The 17,996-nt window shown below is 39.0% G+C and overlaps 1 protein-coding gene across 4 annotated transcripts in view; it reads right to left on the bottom strand.

Moving 5' to 3' along the window:
• LOC103463593 (endonuclease V) overlaps window positions 1-16,908 on the bottom strand; it is a 65,023-nt gene extending 48,115 nt beyond the window's left edge. The window contains exons 1-7 of one of the 4 annotated variants that reach the window (XR_014087655.1): window positions 16,244-16,908; window positions 15,228-15,399; window positions 11,976-12,110; window positions 11,040-11,079; window positions 10,471-10,583; window positions 5,353-5,421; window positions 5,031-5,159 (exon numbers count right to left, since the gene is read on the bottom strand). Coding sequence is in view for 3 of the 4 variants with exons in the window: in XM_081607394.1 (XP_081463520.1) it covers window positions 5,031-5,159; window positions 5,353-5,421; window positions 10,471-10,583; window positions 11,040-11,079; window positions 11,976-12,110; window positions 15,228-15,399; window positions 16,244-16,296 (711 nt within the window). In the remaining variant the exon portion in view is untranslated. The remainder of the gene's footprint in view (window positions 1-5,030; window positions 5,160-5,352; window positions 5,422-10,470; window positions 10,584-11,039; window positions 11,080-11,975; window positions 12,111-15,227; window positions 15,400-16,243) is intronic. The other 3 variants (XM_081607394.1, XM_017306578.2, XM_008407041.2) reach the window with 3 other exon arrangements.
• Window positions 16,909-17,996: the final 1,088 nt, after the last annotated feature.

The raw sequence follows: 17,996 nt of genomic DNA, 5'->3' as shown, positions 1-17,996 counted from the left end.
TTGCTAGAACCTGCAGCGATAGAAACACAAACAGCTGGTGCAAAGCAAAAACCAGTTTACCACTGGAAGCTGTTTGATGAAAAACTGGCCAAAGATCACAACCTGTCAGTTCCAGACTCTGAATGTCCTTCATGAAGCCATCTTCACCAGATGGGTAGTTTTAGACTGGAAATGTCTAAAACTAATTTTTGGCTTCTCACCAATGAGTCCTTTCTTTGTGCTTCTAATTCTATTTTGTGGATTTCTTTGGAGGCTGTTGGTCTTTAATTACATTTTTGATGAACAGCCTGCATGCAGCTTACAATAATAAGCTTGACGTTTTTGTTTTTTTCTCTGTTCCCAGTGTCCTTCGTTTGCATTTTGAAGCTCTGCCCTGCTCCTGGTTGTGATCCATCAGCTGAAACGCAAACACTCGCAGCTTTTTTTCTTTTGTCTTAAGATTTTAAGAGCAGTTTGAGCATTTGCATGATTTAGTATCTCCACAATTTGTGAAAACTCTTACCCAAATTGGTTTGACTGCTATCGTGTTAATCGATTAATACAATCAATCAGATGTCATTCCGGATAGAGATTAGGTCCAACATCCTGGCTAAATTATGAACAAAATGGTGCACTTTGTGTAGAGGAACATATTCATGTAGCAAACAGTAGGCTTTTCTCTAATAAAAAAAAACATTGCGTACTGTGCTTTTTTGAGGTTGGTAGTAAATCTGTCCCTGTAAGGTTATCTATAGAAACAGCACAACGGGGCTTGTTTGGCTAATTGCATTCACAAATCACACGGTAAGTGAGTCACGCCTCACATGATGGCAACATAACGTCGCTTGATGACGCCGAGACGCTGCAGAGTTCCGAGGCGTTTCGATTCATCACTTCAGATCTGACACGATGCGAGCTTCCCCCTGTCTGCCCCTGCACTTGTTACTCTCGCTGCCGTGACGACTGCAGAGGTTCGGGCCGAGGCAGATGTCTGCTTGTCTTTAACGTCCCTCACATGTTCAAGCGTGAGACGCCGAGGTAGTGTGAGAATTTAATGGGGTGGGGGAGCACAACTGAGACGGGGTGTGAATTGGCTCCCTGCATGTGTGTGAGTGAGTGTTTTTAGTGGATCCTCTATTTTCTGCTGCAGTGCATTCACACATCAGCCTTCACTGCAGACTAACACCATGATGTCATATTTCCCTTTCAACTTTCTGAATCACTCCAGCCGTGGACGGTCAGGTTTATCTTAATCTGAGGTGAGAGGAATTTATTAGACAAAGGAGAGACAGATTTTTAAAAAAGTTATTTAGTTATTTTTTTGCTGCTATTCATCTAGAATCATTCCGAATGTGAAATATCTCCAACGCACAGAAGGAACATTACCTGCTCACAACCTTGATAAGATATGAATACATTATTCAAATAAAGGCATTTGTATAATTTCACACAAATAAATCAAATAAAGTCCTGCATGAGAAACTGTATGATAACAGAATATTGGAGGAAAAAGGAAAGAAAGACAAAAGCTTAAAAAGTCTCAAAACAGTATAATTTTATAACATAATAGACTGTTGGGCAGATGGAGCGATGGATGGATGCTGATTTTGTACAACAATATAATTTTTTGTTAGAAACTAAATCGGAGGTGTGAAACCCATGGCTGCAAGTTGCTCTTTGGACCTTCCACAATAACATTATCTAAAAATTAAAAGGAACCAGATAATGTCTGCAATATCTGCATTGATTTTCCACAAATAAGGACATTAAAAGTGCCAGTAATATGTTTTGTGATATGTTTTCCTAGTCATTAGGTTGGAACTTATGTATTTTTTTTAAAGAAATTCATAATCTTTTATGTTCTTTTAATCCTAAAAATATAAATAAAACATTGGCACTTTAAAGTAGATATTTGTTTAAAAATGTGCCATTTTTCAAAATGTCATGTGACGTTCGCGGGTCTAAATTTGTTTTATTTGGCTGTCTTGACAGCAAAATGGCCCTTTTGGTTGTAAAGGCTGCAGACCTCTGAACTAGATGTATACATAAACTTTAAATAAATGATAAAATCCCAGATTTAATAAATAAATGACTCCACAAGTCCACAAATCACCATGTCACTGCAGGATTTTAGCTGACTGCTGGTAGATCTAGAAATTCAGCTGGAGCTTTCAATGATGCTTGCAGGCTGGATTCGATCCTAATCTTAAATAAAAACGTGTTAAAAACTGTTGAAAAATACTGCGGTCGTAAGTTCATGACTGCATTCACTAAAATACCAAATTTATTCTTTAGGATCTCATAAGTACACATGATATAACGTCTGGTCATGAATAATAAAAAAAAAAACATTACAGCAGAGTGGTTTGCTAAATCATACTAACGTGGCGCCATTTTGTCGCTAAATGCAGCAACTTTTCATTTCAGTCACTGCTCTCCCCACATCTCTCCATCCCCAGTGTTTAATTCAGATTTAACAAACCTGGAGCTCGTAGGAATTTGGTTACAGGCATGGAAAAAATCAATCTTGTTATACATTTATGGATGTTGTAAAAAATAAATAGAATCAAAGATATGGGCACAAACATTAAAACATAAAGCAGGGCAACAATATTAAGAGATTTTATTTCCAAAACACATTTGTAAACAAAACCAAACTAACAAATATAGACTTCTTGATGGAGGAACAAGTAAAATTTGGATGAAAATGAAATAATGTGAGGATGTATGATTGCATCCAAATGAACAGCTGTAACACCTCTAGCCAACTAAAAGAACAAAAAAAAACACAAATGCTGTCAGTCCTCCTAGTAAAGCTCTCAAATCTGCATGAAAATATAAAGATTACTCAATAAAAACAATTTATTTTTATATTTCTCCCCATGCAAAAGCCTTTCATTTCTCTTAGACACCCTTGTAAAAGTTCAAGCAGGATCTGCTCCGGCTTCACAGACTTATCTAACAACCTACGGGGTTCTGCTGTGCATAACCTTGTGATGAACCACAATGCTATATCTGACAACATAAAGATGCATAAAAGTAAGCGTCAGCACACAAGGGGAGCTCTCTCAGTCTGTTATTTTTCCTTGGAAGGTTCCAGCATTTGTATTGAAGGGTTGCGACTGAGGTTTGAAAAATGCTGAAGAACAAAAATGTGACACAAACTCGAGCGTGACCTCGGCACTCGTCTTAGCCGGATCCGTCCTGGCGCTTATTTTCTTTGAAATCAGTTGGAACAGAAACATAAGAGGAAGAAAAAAAAACGTTTGTGTCAAACAGAGAAACAGCTGGACACGGAAAAGTTAAAAACAGGGCCACTAGTGGTCGGATGGAGGAAGGTGAAAGTGTCCCCGACTCGCTCTGATGTTTACATCTGATGAGATAAACCCTATCGTTCTGGTGGTGGTTGTATGTGTGGGAGTGATGGGGGGGCTACCACTGCAGCTCCACTTGGAAAAAAAAAAGAAAAAGAGCCACGCACGATTCTGAGATGTGTGCTTCAGCTCGTGATGTGTGCTTCAGCTCGTGTTTCCTGTGTGAAAACAGCAGAAGCAGAGCACAACCTAGTGGCACGCAGAGAAACAGCCTGATGAGGCTGGGCAAGTCGTTTACTTTTCATAAAAACAGCAGCTCTTTGAGGGTTATGTTTAGTAAAATGCAGAGACTTTTAACTGTGTGTGTGTGTTTTTGGGTTAAATCTGGCCAAAACTATTATGGCTCATTTATTGCTTGTACACAACATTATAGGGGTCCCAGCATTCACTGGGCAGGAGATCAACTCGCTTTGAGCTAGGCAGTCTGGAGAAAGCACTTAAAAACAGTCATAAGCATCTTAACTGCCACCAGCGGACAGCAATTCAATTTAAGTTCCCTCTTCGTAAACTTTTTGTTGACACTTAAAATAAATATCCAACTTGATGCGTAGATTTACATTTGGTACTTTTCAGCATTTGGTACTTTTCTAAATAATATTACTGCAGGAAAGAAATCCGGAAAGAAAAAATTTTTGTATATTGCTGAAAATGTAGCAGCTATTGAGATAAATTTGCTGTCACTCCTGGAAAAAATAAATAAGTCCAAACTTTACTGCAGAATATCAGACTAAAACATTTTTTTGAAAATTCAACTGATAATTGCAGTTCAGTGAAATTATACAGTGTAAACTAATGATGGCATGTAACACCAGAGAGTTGATATATTATATCTAATCTAAGAAAAAGGCAACAATATGGTTTTTTTTTTTACAATTTACAATTAAAATGTTCCAGTTAATATATTTTTATTAACCTAATTGATAACCTTTTTTTTTTTTCAAATACTCAAACTATTTTGAATAAAAACGTGAGACTACCAGTGAGATTACTTTTACAATCAACTGTTTGATGCAGCTCATTCACGTCAAAATCAATAAAGAGCCATTTTCATCTCCCCAAGCTGGACCACGAATTCACACAGCAGCGCTGTAGAAACACATTTAGCCTCTCTCCTTCCGGAAGAGGCTCTCCTAAACCAAGATCACAACAGGGAGCTGCAGCCAGAAGCTTAAAACGCCCAAAACGCGGCAGAAAAGGGACCTGTAGTCGACAAGGCATCCGTTCTAAAATAACAAGAAATTATGGAGAAGTTCATTTATCTCAGTAAGTCACCAGGTCTGAAGTGTGCTAAGCTCTCAGCATTGGAGCCAGAATAGCTCTCCGTATCATGTCGCACTCGCCCCTGTAATGTGGGATCTTATTGTCTCAGAGCGTTAGCACAATCTGTGTATTTGTGGTGGAGTGTAAAAGATCCACACGGGACTGGGGATGTTGAGCACACACGCTCCTTCCTCTTCTACAAGCCTCCCAGGCCCTGTTACTGAAAAGCTCGGCACAGCGTGACGCTCACACCGCCTCCCCTCACAGCGGCAGACCGTTACACGAGAAATGAGCAAGACGTGCCCACCGAAGCAGCGTTCTGCCTCACAACTGAGCAGCTTGGCGCGCTTACAGCAAGGCATGTCGCTGTGACGTGTCAGACCTGACGAACCCCTGCAGTGTTTGTGTGTAGGGTACCTGTCTGATGGGCTCAGGTACCCGGTAGCGGCAGCACGAGTGTGTCAGGCGGACAGCGGCGTCCAGGCTGATTCTGTGACCCACGGAGACGTAGACGGGCTTGGAGCTCTTATCGCAGCTTCTCAACGCCTGAAAATAGAGAACAAATATCTCCCGTAAATGTTCAGCATCCATCTCTCTGCGATGTTGATCATCCCTAAAATAATTTGACTTTCAACTGGGTGGCTGTGTTTTGAAGTGAGCCTGCAACAAAGCACCACTTTAGTTGAAAGTTTCTATTTTTTCTTTTTTTTTTTGTCAGTTTGTTTGTCCTCTGACGCACCTTTCCGAGCACTTTGCCCGAGGCGGCGGTGAGTGGGAAGCTGTCTCCTCCTTTTTGCAGAGCAGCAATCTGCAGAGGCAAAGAGACAGAAATCAAAGCCAAAAGACATGTACAACATGACATAACAAATAGCAACTGAGTGAAAGACACCGTGAAGTCAGAAAGAGGGAGAAATGACTCTCTGCGGGCTTTTTTTCCTGTAACCTCCAAGTGACCTGACGTTCATGTACAGCTGAAACCAGGCTTCAACGGGGTTCAAGTGTTTAACCTTATTTTCTGTTACACTGTTTTCCACAGCTGTGGCAGTTTTTATTTTTATGATACGGATTACAGTTTTATTCATATCAACTTTGAAGCTCTCCCTGACGTTCATCTGAGAAATACGTTAAAGGTATAAACTAAACTTGATTTGCTAAATAGGACATTGATCGTCTTTCTGGAACAGTTAAACCCCTAAATGCAAGTATATGCCCCAACAAATAAAATTACAAAGGGAAAATAAAATACAAATAACATAAAATATCTTTAGGCATTAATTCAGATGTTTTATAGCTGATATTGTCCTAGAAGGAAATCACTGTTTGCAACTGCAGAGCAAATATTTAAGCTGAACAGCTTCCTTTTCATTTAGCCAGCAAATAACGTCCTCCCGGCTTCCTTTTGAACTCCAAAAAGAAATTTGTTCCAGAGCCAAAATCAGTCAACATCCCCTTTTCAGAATTTAAAAGAGCCTAAATAAAGACCTCTAAAATACTTTTTTGAATGTTTTCGCAAAGAATGAACCCCCCGACCCCCCACCGAATGACGGGACTTAAATCTGACCTCTGTTCCAGCTAAAGTTTTGCTCGAACAGTCAAAGAGACAGGGCAAAGTCAGGCGCAGCGATGCGGGCTGCTGTTGACAGGTGCACTGTGTGTTACGGGGCCAGAGCAATGAAGGGAGTTTAGCCTCCGTGATGGATGGAGTGTCTGCTCCACTATGACTGATTACAGCAAGCAGCCAGCAGGAGGACGGCCGCACGGAGCATCCAATCCAAGCTGGGACGAGTCCAACCGTGTGTGAGATAGAGGCCGGCCTGCTTCCTTCGACTCAAGAGGAGGACAGAACGCCAGAAAAGAGCAGAAGTCAGAAATACAGACGAGGTCATCAATAACACACTGATTTAAGTCACACCTAGGTTACCAATGAGGGAGGGGAGAAGAAGAGAGACGAAGAAGATACGAATGGAAAGAAGGAAGAGACAGGAAGAATAAACTAGAGGCTGTGGATGAAAGAAAACAAAAATGTCTACAACTTTCACTTTATTGAAAGTCTAAGATCTTTCAACATGTTTTGCCTCCAAGCAAGCTAGAAGAAAATGCATTTATAATAGCTCAGAAGCACCACATTGAGATATAAATAAATGGACAGCAGGATAACACACCTAAATGAGGACACTTAATGGACACTTGTGGCTGTTAATTTAGTTTGACAGAAAAAATAGCAGCTGAAGTGCACCTTGTTTATTCCTGAAAAAAGAAAAAAAATTCTGCTTTTGCCATAAACCTGAACCAAAACTACTTAACATTTTTATATGTCATTTGTTTCAACAGACAGATTTAAAGTTTTTTGGGGGGGTGGAACTATATGAGCAGATGGATGATTTGAGATAAATTCTGAGATCAGAGAATCAAAGAACCATCTGTGCGATGTATAATAGTGGGTTTCCTACAAAATTTGATGTATTACATAATGTTTAACTTGATGTCAAATGCTGAACAATCAATACCAGCTCAAAACAACAAAGAAACACTTGAGTGAGAGCTCTTCAAGGAGAGGCATGATCCACAGATTGAGAGAACCTGGAATAGAGACAAAACCTTCCAGAAGTGGATGCTATTTTTACCGAGCAAAAATAGCTCGGTAAAAATATGCCAAGGAAAAATTACTTTCTGGCCAAAAATTAACATAAAAGTGCAACAAAATTCTGTGGTGTTAAACTACCACAGCATTGAGACTGTTGGACAAATGAAGATTTGTTAAATATGTCAATTCTGTCCTGCTATATTTTAACTTTAAGTTATTTTAAAAGTCTGATATAGAGCTAAATAGACTGGATGAACTATTTCTGTCTATTGGGGATGTTGTCTTACTCTTACATCTTAATAACTGTGCAGCACAGCTTTTTACATGTGTATCTGAGATCCCGTAATGGCTCATTTAGTTTCTAAAGGGCTCGTTTTCAGTCCAATTTCCAATCTGGAAAGGAGCCTGTTCCGGCTTATGTTTCACACATTATTCCACTACTAATTTACTAAACTCCTCAATCAACAAAGATGTGGTTTATGTGGAGCATCGCCATTCAGTACGTGCCTGTAGACAAATTGGTTAAACCCGCAGAGAGTGACAATGGTGCCAAAAATACGGATGGGAAGCAAAATCAAAAATTTCCCACAGAAACTGTGTCAAGCTTGAGCCCAAAGGTGCGGCCCGGACATGCGAAAGTAATGCTGTTTGAAACTGACAATAAAAGAGAAGCTATAGCTAGTATTTGTACAGACGTTCAAAGGGGGATTGTGTGTGACTTTATCCTCTGGGGAGACCCTGATCTGGGTATATAAAGATCAGATTCCTTCCGGTGGTGGAGACGGGATATTTATGATGCCAGAGCAACAGACACTAATTGAGGGAGATAGAGATTCTCCTTCAGAGAATTCAATTAGCATGTTACAATGCCACTTGAGTGTTTTAGGCATAAGCAGTGTGTGTGTCTGTGTGTGTTGCACCCAAATGGACTCAGCAGTGGATCAAATATGTCTTTTCTTTATCTCAACAGAAAATGTAAATTTTTGTCCTTATAAGTAGAAGAAAACTAACGTTGCACATCACCTCAAAACAGCGCAACTTCGGAGATGCCTTTCTTCAGCAGGGACAAAGATGCCGATGTGCATAAACTGGAAGATGGATAAAACTAAAATAAGTCTTACAAGACAAGAAGTCAGAGGCTGCAAAGGATTTGATACTTGAACCAAAATTTCCCTTACAGCTGGAAAATGAACTGTGCAGCATTCAGGACTGGTAATGCCATTAGACAGCTGGATTTGGACTTTAACTGATGTTTGCAAAATATAAATAAATACATTAAGTTTCAGGTGAGTTATTCACATAAAGTTGCAGTATGTAACTTTTATAATAAAAAAAAAATCTGTTTTTTTACATATTTGTTGAAACTGTCACTGTGCTATGACACAGGTAATCTGTGGTCCTACTGCCATCTGCAGAAGTGGACCGCTCATGGTCAAAAACAGCCAATCAGAGCCTGGAGGAAGGTCGTATCATTGTCAATCCTGCTCGTATACACACTGCTCCATTTATTAATGGAGGAGAATCGAGGAAAGAGCTACTGAGCACGTATTGCTGTCAAAAAAAACAAATACTGATATAAAGTTCTGTTGGTTAAGTTTAACATTTTTCCTATAGCAGCGTGAAGAACCTCAAAGTTCCCAAATAACAGAGTTTAGTGACGGCTTAAAGCTGAGCTGCAGAAAGTTGCATTGCACACTTAGTTGAGAGCATAAACATTCTGCATGTGTTCACGTATTTAATGCTGTATTTGTCTGGTAAATGTGCGTACTGAAAAAACGTGGCAGCAGCGGATATTTTTGGTCCGAATGTGTGCCGTTACACCTCTAAATTTACTTTTTTTTCTCTGACTCCAACAGAATGTTTGTCCATCAGGTAGATTTTTGACTTTAATTTGTTCTTGTCCCTCCTCCTCTAGGTCACCGAGGCGCCAGACTGGAACAAAATGAACATTTGCATATTAATCAAATCCAGGTTTTGCAGTCCCAGAAGCACACTTGGACCAAAAGGTATTTGTTCCATCTTGATTTGTATTCACAGCATCTCATTAGCATTAGCTACACAACAAGGACTTGTCACACTGTCAAAGCCGAACATAAACACACTCTTCTGGCAAACAGAAACACGTGGATGTGAGCTGAGGAAACACACAAAAAAACAAACTCTGTCTGTTGCTTTGCCCCTCTCTGACATTTGCAGTGAGAAACAAGTCAGAATAACAAAAACTAATCACTCTTTCAAACTTTCAGTCAAGGATTGAAGCTCTTTTAAATGAGAAGCAAATTAAGCTAATGGAGACACAGTAAATGAAGCACAAAAAAGCTATTTGTGGTTAGTATTAAAAAAAAATTAAATTAGAGACTTAAGCTCATGATATTTTTTTCTGCATTTCAAACCCCATAAAAAAATTACCCGTTTCAAGCAAATATTACATTGAAGAGCTTTACACTAATTCACTTTGATCAAAGCCTGGCCATCGCCTTCCTATGCAGTTCCACTTGATTCTCATCTCCCTTCATTGCTCGGTCTGGGATTTCTCCCATTCAGCTCAATTTCGTAGGATGCATTTCTGCTGAGCAAATCAGCGAGCAGAAGGAGGAGCTGTGAAAGACGAAGCTGGATTTCTGTGCTGTTTTAGAATTGTAGTCTGCCTATAGATGTAGTTTGGAAATGGCAGCGGAGGAAGTGAACGAAGCCATTCAGTTCATGTTGGCCACGCTCCCCAATGTTGAGCGATTGAAGTTGGAGCAAGAGGAATGTTTAAGACATTCTTGCAAACATTTTGTGACCCTACTCTGCTTGGCACTCATCTCTTCGCAGTGGGGGATGGTTGTTTACAGCTTTACACACATCACAGCCAAATGTTAGCAATTAGGTAATATCACGTTTAGTTGTTTCAAACTTCAACAGAGTCCATGTCTCTGGCAAGCCACTGTTTCTCCTTATCAGAGGGTCCGGACCCTCCGTAAGAAGCAAATCGTGGAATAAGGGACTGGTTTTTACCAGGTTTCCATCTCTAGTGGCTCCTTAAATGCTTAAATTAGGAACTATATTTTAAGTGAAAAAATAAATAAATGAAATAGGGTAAATTTTAAAGATTTAAAATTGTTCCGATTTTAGACAATTAAAAATTTTTGTGTTGTGTGTAGCACGCAACACACAAATTATGTGTTGTGTGCTACAATCAGAACACATAATTTCTCATGCCAAAACATACAGTGAGTCTTTTGATCATTCATAATCATTACATGAGTTAAAATCATTTGGTGGTCTCACTTGTGATTGGTGCTCCTCGTCTTTAAGCACCCCCTGCACCTGCAGCAGGTTCTTAGCCACGCCCACACAGGGAATACCTGACAGCACCCCGAGATGACACGCCACGCCAAACTCTGTAACGGATAAGAAAAAAACATTGCTTTTGTTTTTTCATAGTGAAGAGTAGTGGACTTTGCACACAGAACACAAATAAATTTTTTTTTTTTTTTAAACGTAGTGTTTGATGAGGAAGAAAAACTGTCCTACAGGCTAAAAAAAAACAACACATTCTCAAAATATTTTTCTGGACCAAATAAAGACCGGGCCTTAAATTGTCAGTAAAAGCTGCCCATGCACACCCAGCCTCTACAATTTCATAAGGTTGGAGCATACAAAGAGAATGACTTTTGACCATTCCTGTTGGCACATTTTCTTTGAATCATTCAATATGGTGCCTCCTTTCTTTTGCTCTCTTCTTCTTAAATCAATCCACAGGTTTTCTATCTATCGGAAATTGACCCTTTAACACGTTTTAGCACAGTTGCATTAAATATCCTTTAAAATCCATAAAAATATCAGTGAAGATGTACCTCTGTAGTGGAAAAGACCATTCCCATCCACAAACACCACCTGTTGAAAGGAAACAGAACATTTATTATATAATATCAGCTTAACTGGAATAATAATAGTAATCATAATAATAATAAAGCCAGACATAAGCAAGTCTTAATCCATCACCTACTGCCCTAAACAGTTTGAGATGTCCACTTTAAAATCTCCTTCCATCTATTTTTATTTTAACTCCCTTTGTTGGAAAACTCAGACGCGTTAGGGAAACCTGTGAGCTTGAGATTTTCCGTCTCCAACATACCAGTGAATGTTTGAGAATGTTTTTCTGAAAGGTTGCAGATAAACGGGCAGGGACAGAGCGTGTGTGTGCCCATGCTAAATGTCAGTAGAAGTAAATCAGTTTGTGCGTGCGTGCGTGCGTGCGTGCGTGCGTGCGTGCGTGCGTGCGTGCGTGCGTGCGTGCGTGCGTGCGTGCGTGCGTGCGTGCGTGTGTGTGTGTGTGTGTGGGCGTGTGTGCGCGTGTGTCTGTGTGTATGAGAGAAACTCTGACCGTTTCTACACATTTTCTTGCGTGGGGACGGTGAGACAGAGGGGGAGGAAGAGGAGGAGGCATGTGGGCTGTGACAAACAGAAGCGTGTGGGTGGGGATGACTTAGAGACGACACATGGAGGAACAGTGAGAGGGAGAACAGAGCAACTTTGTCATAGACGCTCTAGTTGATCTAATGTGTTTGAAGTGAACCGAGCTGAACCTGGGTAATACAAGACCTAATTAGAGGCTGTTTAAAGAGAAGTAAAATGAGTTTAATTATTGCGGGCACATCTGACTTGTTGCATCAGATCTGGCAGAGATGAGGATAATTATTTTAAAACTAATTCAGGGACTCACATTGTGGTTCCCTGTTTAATCCAGCACAGAATTCAGACTCGTCTGTCTTCCCTCATTGGACACACACCTGAGGCACAAGTGTCGTCTGGCTGGTCTCTAGCCGCTGCAGCGCCTCCAGGAGGAAAGGGGTTTCTCTGAAGGCCAGGAAGCCAGAGACATAGGGGGCCGTCAGGGTCACCATGCGACTGTCTTCATACAGAACCTCAGAGGAAAGAGCAGAAACCAGTCAGTTCACTGTACTGGGTTTTAGAACACCAGTACAGTGTCCTAAAAGAGAGACGGAGCGATGCTGTCTAGATCCAGATGTTCCAGTTTAATCCACCTCTACGGTTTAGGATCCATTCGCATTTATGCAAACATCTAACTGCCACAAGTTGTGTGAAATGAAAAAAAAATAATAAGTTAAGAATAACTGTAAGCACCGGCATATATTTTATAAGTCTTTATAAATCTTCTATCACCTCATTGCTGGTACTGTTTAGACCTTTGTTCAATAAAAACAGTCCTCGATCTCTAAACCATAACTCTACATAATCAGTATGTAGAGCTGAAAATCATTTAATGCTCAGCATTAAATGCTTTTCAGATTTACTGTTGCATGTTTGGGTTTCATTAAAAGCCAATTGACAATCTCTATCACACCTTTTTTATTTTGTTCAAGCTTTTACAAAACATCATGCAACTTTATTTTAAAAAAACATATAAATACATATGTATATATATATTCATGTATGCATGTTACAAGAAACAAAAATGTTACCTCTCTGCGTTTACTTTAACTTTCAATTTCTTAAAACGCCGCAGTAGAAAAATCTAAACCATTAAAAACGATGAGGCGGCGAGCACACCGAGTGAGATATATCTTCAGATGTCATCTTTTGTGTTTTAAATTATGAAACAGTCTAAGATGACGTTCTTGTTATGTACTGTGCTTTATTAGAATTTTATTTTTATCGACCAACACAGAGTTGAGCGGCTGTTCAAGTTGAAGGAAAAGGGTTTGCAGCTCAAGTGGTAAAATCTCTCCAGAGGACAACTACAGCATTATTTGTCCTAAACAAACCTGGCCTTTGCGGAGAATTGACAAGAATAACACCGTTGTTGGAAGAAGGCAACAAGAATCTGCCATGTATGAGACACAGCAAACATGTAGAAAAAGCTGATCAGGTCAGATGAGATCAAAATGAAAGTTGTTTTTGACTTACATGCATAATGCTCCTGGAAAAACAGGCAATACTTACAGTGACACATGGTAATGGCAGTATTATTCTATGGTGGATGCTTTTCAGCAAAGACATTGAAACGTGTGTGAATTTCACTTTTTGTTGGATTTTGTGTAGAGTAGAACTGAATTTTATCTCAACGGCGATATTCCAGATTGATATAGTCAATTATTCAAAACAAACAAAGCATGAAAGACTTTGGGTTACTAGATGGTTTCCTTACACCTTGGGGTCAGCTAAGTGCTAAATGATGAACATTTAGCCTATAATAGCTTATAAAGTCTGTCACTAAGCACACATATGCTTTAAGCACACTGCTTGAATCTTTTGTCTATTTTAAGCAGCAATGTCACAGGTGACCGATTCTCCCATGATGACCTTCCTGGGATCCTGCAGATAATCAGCAGGGTTCAGGAGACCAGAACCTGCATCTCTCTGGAGCACAAGCTGTCACAGCTCTCTGGTCACTCTAAAAATACTTTACTGTTGCACCTCAGATGCTATAAGGTCAGGCCTAAATCACCTTTCTTCAAAGTAAACAGCAGATGCTACAAATTAAGACTTTGAAAAGGTGGTGATTTGGCACAGAAACTAGTGAACGGAACGTCAACACACGATTTGTTTCTTGACAAACTGTCAAAAAATGTCTGCCTTTAAAAATACCAGCTAGCTTTCAGGAAATATTTGTGTTGTGTTATGGACTCCAATGACAATGTTACAAACTGCACAATAAATGTTTTTTTTTTTTTTATTCCTTACCAGTGATCAGTTTGAGTTCTTGTGGCACAAACAGTTTGTAGCACTAGATTTGTTAAAAATGCAGAAAACGTACGATAATTTTAACATAACATCTTGATCAGAAGCTTTCCTTCATGGGTTCGGTGTCAAACATTTGGGATAATTAAACAGGTGCACATGCCCTCAAAAGAGTATACATCCCCTGATCAATATGTTTGGGATTTGTGGTTCAATTATAGGTCATGATCAACAATTTCAGATTATCTTTCCAAAAATCCTTGTATCTTGTACCATTTGACCAAAAAAAAATAAAGAAATGTAAACAAGAAAAAAAAAAGCTGAAAAATATATAGAGAAACTGTAACGGCTAAACCTTATTTCCGATAAGACAGATTGACTAAACCTCACGGAATGTATGATCTTAAAAAGACTGAATCTGGAAAAGTAATTAAAAGGGTGCCTTGTTGAAGTACCAGTGGGTGGTGGGGTTAAATATCACATTGTTTTTAGAAAGTTTTTTTTTTTTTTTCTTGCCAGGCCTCTTTTTTTTTTTTACTTGACAAAAACCTGCCATTTTAAAAGGAGTGTGTGTTGAGTGTCATTGTAATCAAATAAACATCCAATTAGATACACTCCAATATAATCCTAGCTATAAAGCAACGCAGTTAAGTTCAAATTATTGCTAAAAGTGTTGAAAAGTTTCCTATCTAGGGAAAAACAACCAATTCCATGGAGTCACTGACTCAGCTGTTGTTATTATGTACTTCACTCCACTTACATTTTTATAGATCTCAGAGTAAAACTGTCCGGAGTTGTTTAGTATGCTGTAAAATTACAATAAAATAGGACGAATTGAATTGATCGCATTACAGGTTTTGGCATTGGATGATGAAGACAAATGGCCTGGTAGACATTACGAAGCATTTTAAACTATATGTCACTCTAGACACCAAGCAAATATTCCAGCTGGAAGCATGAGTAATGTTTCCCTCATACCATCAGCTTTCTGAAGTCATAAAAACAGCAGCTAATTAAAAATAATGATGACTCAAAGAGCGAACACTTTAAATACGACTGCTTTTAAAGGTCACCTGCAGCTGTCAGGCAAAATTTCCGCTGTGGTCAATATAAAGCTTTAAAAGGCCAAGCAAATATTAATAAACTGGGTTTTTCATTATATTGTGCTATGTTTTTTTTAATAGCTCTTCTGCTAAATGAATGGCACTGATGAAAAAAAGCTCACATCTGTTAAATCAAAAGAGCAGAAAAGATTTTTTTTTTACTGTCGCTGTTCTGTTATTTTACCACTAGAGGAACGCGAGGTTAGGTTTTAGGCTATATGATGGAGGTCAGCTCACCTTCAAATCCGGGTAACTGAGCACCACGAGCTGGGCGCAGGCGTTGACTTCATCCCCTTTGATAAAGGAGAGGTCCACGCCACCGACCCGCTCCAGGCCGGAGAAGTCTGGGCTCCTCTGCCAGTCCTCAGTGTCTTCCTCCACCACCTCCTGCCTGAGTCGCTTCTGCTCACTGCATCAGAGCAACACACACACACACACACACACACACACACACACACACACACACACAGATGTTTTCACAAAATCTAACACTACTCATCTGTAACACTCAGAACCAAGACTCTATAATAATGTTTTCTGTTAAGAGATTGAGCTACATCACTAATTTAAGTGTACTGGGTAGGGTTTGTTGCAACTATTTGGTACAATTTCTCATCAACTATCTTTGGCTTGATGTAACACTGATTTCTTTTGCATAATGAACCAGGATTGATCAAACATGTGATTAAATTATTGTTGTTTTTAATTCTGAAAAATTCCCAAAACCTTTTAAATGAATGTCAGTTTTGTGTTCAAGTCTAAATGCAATTTTGTAAAAACACACATTTATAGGGCACTGGCTATTCATTCTTTTGCATTGCAGTCTGTCACTCATTTATAATTTATTTATATCTAGGAAAAATGGTAGCTATAACTTCTTTCCCCTTTTTTCATTTTAGAAATGGGGAAGGGAAAAGTTTGGAACCTCAAACACTTTTGTATGCGCAGTTCTCCTTTGTCCACACTTTTATTTAAAAATATAAATGAATAAAAGTAAAATTCAGACTGAATAGGAACCCAACTACCTTCCTTAAAAAGTTCAACACCTATATTATCCCACGCTCTAATTTCAAACATTTTATACTAATTCGGATTTTTACAGTTGTAATTTATGCGGTCTTCAGTTTTAGCTTTGAATTAAACCCAAAGCTCGAACATTGAGACGAGGCGAGAGTAATAACGCAGAGTTAACGTGGTAACTGCAGGCTATTAACCGGCGCATGGAGCCATGAGGTGTATTAGATCGCGCTAACCTTTCCCATTGTTTGACCAACTCTTCAGGTGGAGGACTGGGCATCTGGGTCATTATCTGTTGCACTTTTGATTTATTTTTATAGAAAAGGGGGCGACCAAAACAAGACAAGTAGTTCACTTCCGCAAACACTCTGACGAAAGCACAAAGGCGGAGTCTTTTAATTATACGTTCATATAGCCCCCTCTAGCGGAGCTATGCTTGAATTACATTATATTTTCTTGACATTTTACTTCTGGATTCAAAATTATGTTGCTAAAATGTATGTTGCTTAAAAAATAGATGCATAAAAGTGTTGAAAAATGCTACAATATAAATTCAGACAAATCTGGAGGAAGGAGAGGCCTGGGGGGTCTGCCTTTGTCCCAGTTTACATAAATCATTCAAGTACATCAGTCTGTCATGCCGGGGTAAGCCGTGTTCACTCTTTTCAGTAGAAATCCGCAGGCTGGTGTTAAGAAATAAAACTATAAACACCTACATCTTTAGACAAACAGAGTATTTCAGACAAAATTGTTATGGATCTTTGCATTGACTTGTTGCTCCACTAGATGACAGTAGAGCCTCAAACAAACGACCATGTTCACATTCTCCGGTTTATTGTCGCACGATTTCAAAAAAGTCTGGTTTTATTCAATAAATAAAACAATCAACCAATCATATAAAGCATGTGACACAATATAGATCTCACGAAACATCGTAAATTTACTGAATATCTGCTTTAAGTCCTAAATTTTGCTTCTTTTTTTTAAACAAAGCCTATCTCCTAATTGCAGGCATCCAGTCATTCGCTACTGTGTAAAATGTGAGAAGTTGTTGTCAAAAGCTGCACAGAGCTTTTGACAACATCGTTAGCTACCTTTGACCTAAAGTGTCCACCTCTACTTCCATTAAGTACTCTGGCATTTTGCAAAGGTCAAACAGGTAGGAATGTGTCTGAAACCTGTAGAATGTGTCATGGATAAACACGAAGATGAAAAGTTACGTTTTCTCAATAAGTCTCTGTAAACTTAATTTAAAACTATCATTACATTTAAGATCTTGTTTCTGATTTTAATAACAAAAACAGTTAAGAGAAGAACGTGTTATTTGTCTTTATTTTTATTAAATTTATTTTTCATTATTTCTCAGCTCTTTCGCTGTAGAATTCACTGTGAATGCAGTGACACAATAAGCATCAGCTGTTTGAAAGCCTGTGAATGAGTTGAGTTTTAGTGCTTCTTGTGCTTTTGTCTGTGTCTGGATTTACTGGATGCTGCTCCCTCATACCTCATCCTGTTGTCTGCAGCAGCTGTGAAATATTAATAAATACCATAGAGTTTGTAGCAACCAGACTTACGCAAATACTAACATAAGCACCCGTATGTTTGTCAGATGCCATGCATGCTTTTGCGTCATGAGCTGTTTCTCCTTTGGCCATTTTGATTAACTTCAAGAGGGGCAAACTTTTTCTACGTACAACAGTTCAATGGCTAGTGTTCCTCTTTTGCTGTGTTTTTATTTCAGCCCAGCTCTCTGACAATGTGGTCCTTGAAAATGGTAGGTTAAAAAATACGAATAGATTCACCTTGGAGAAAATTAGTGACTCATTAAGAGGTTCTATTTTTGCACATCATTTTCTGAATGATATTCTGCCACCGACTCAAAGCTGCAGGAAACCTATCACACCAGCAACCTGCTGAGAAATCCTGGCATGATTATCTACCATATAAAAGGATGCAGACTGGTGCAGAGTTCACAATTTAAAGAATGTC

This window comes from Poecilia reticulata, chromosome 1, assembly GCF_904066995.2.
Source record: "Poecilia reticulata chromosome 1, P_reticulata-male-v2, whole genome shotgun sequence".
NCBI classification, from domain to species: Eukaryota; Metazoa; Chordata; class Actinopteri; order Cyprinodontiformes; family Poeciliidae; genus Poecilia; species Poecilia reticulata.
Note: the sequence above shows the minus strand (reverse complement) of the source record. Positions and strands in the feature narration are given on the sequence as shown.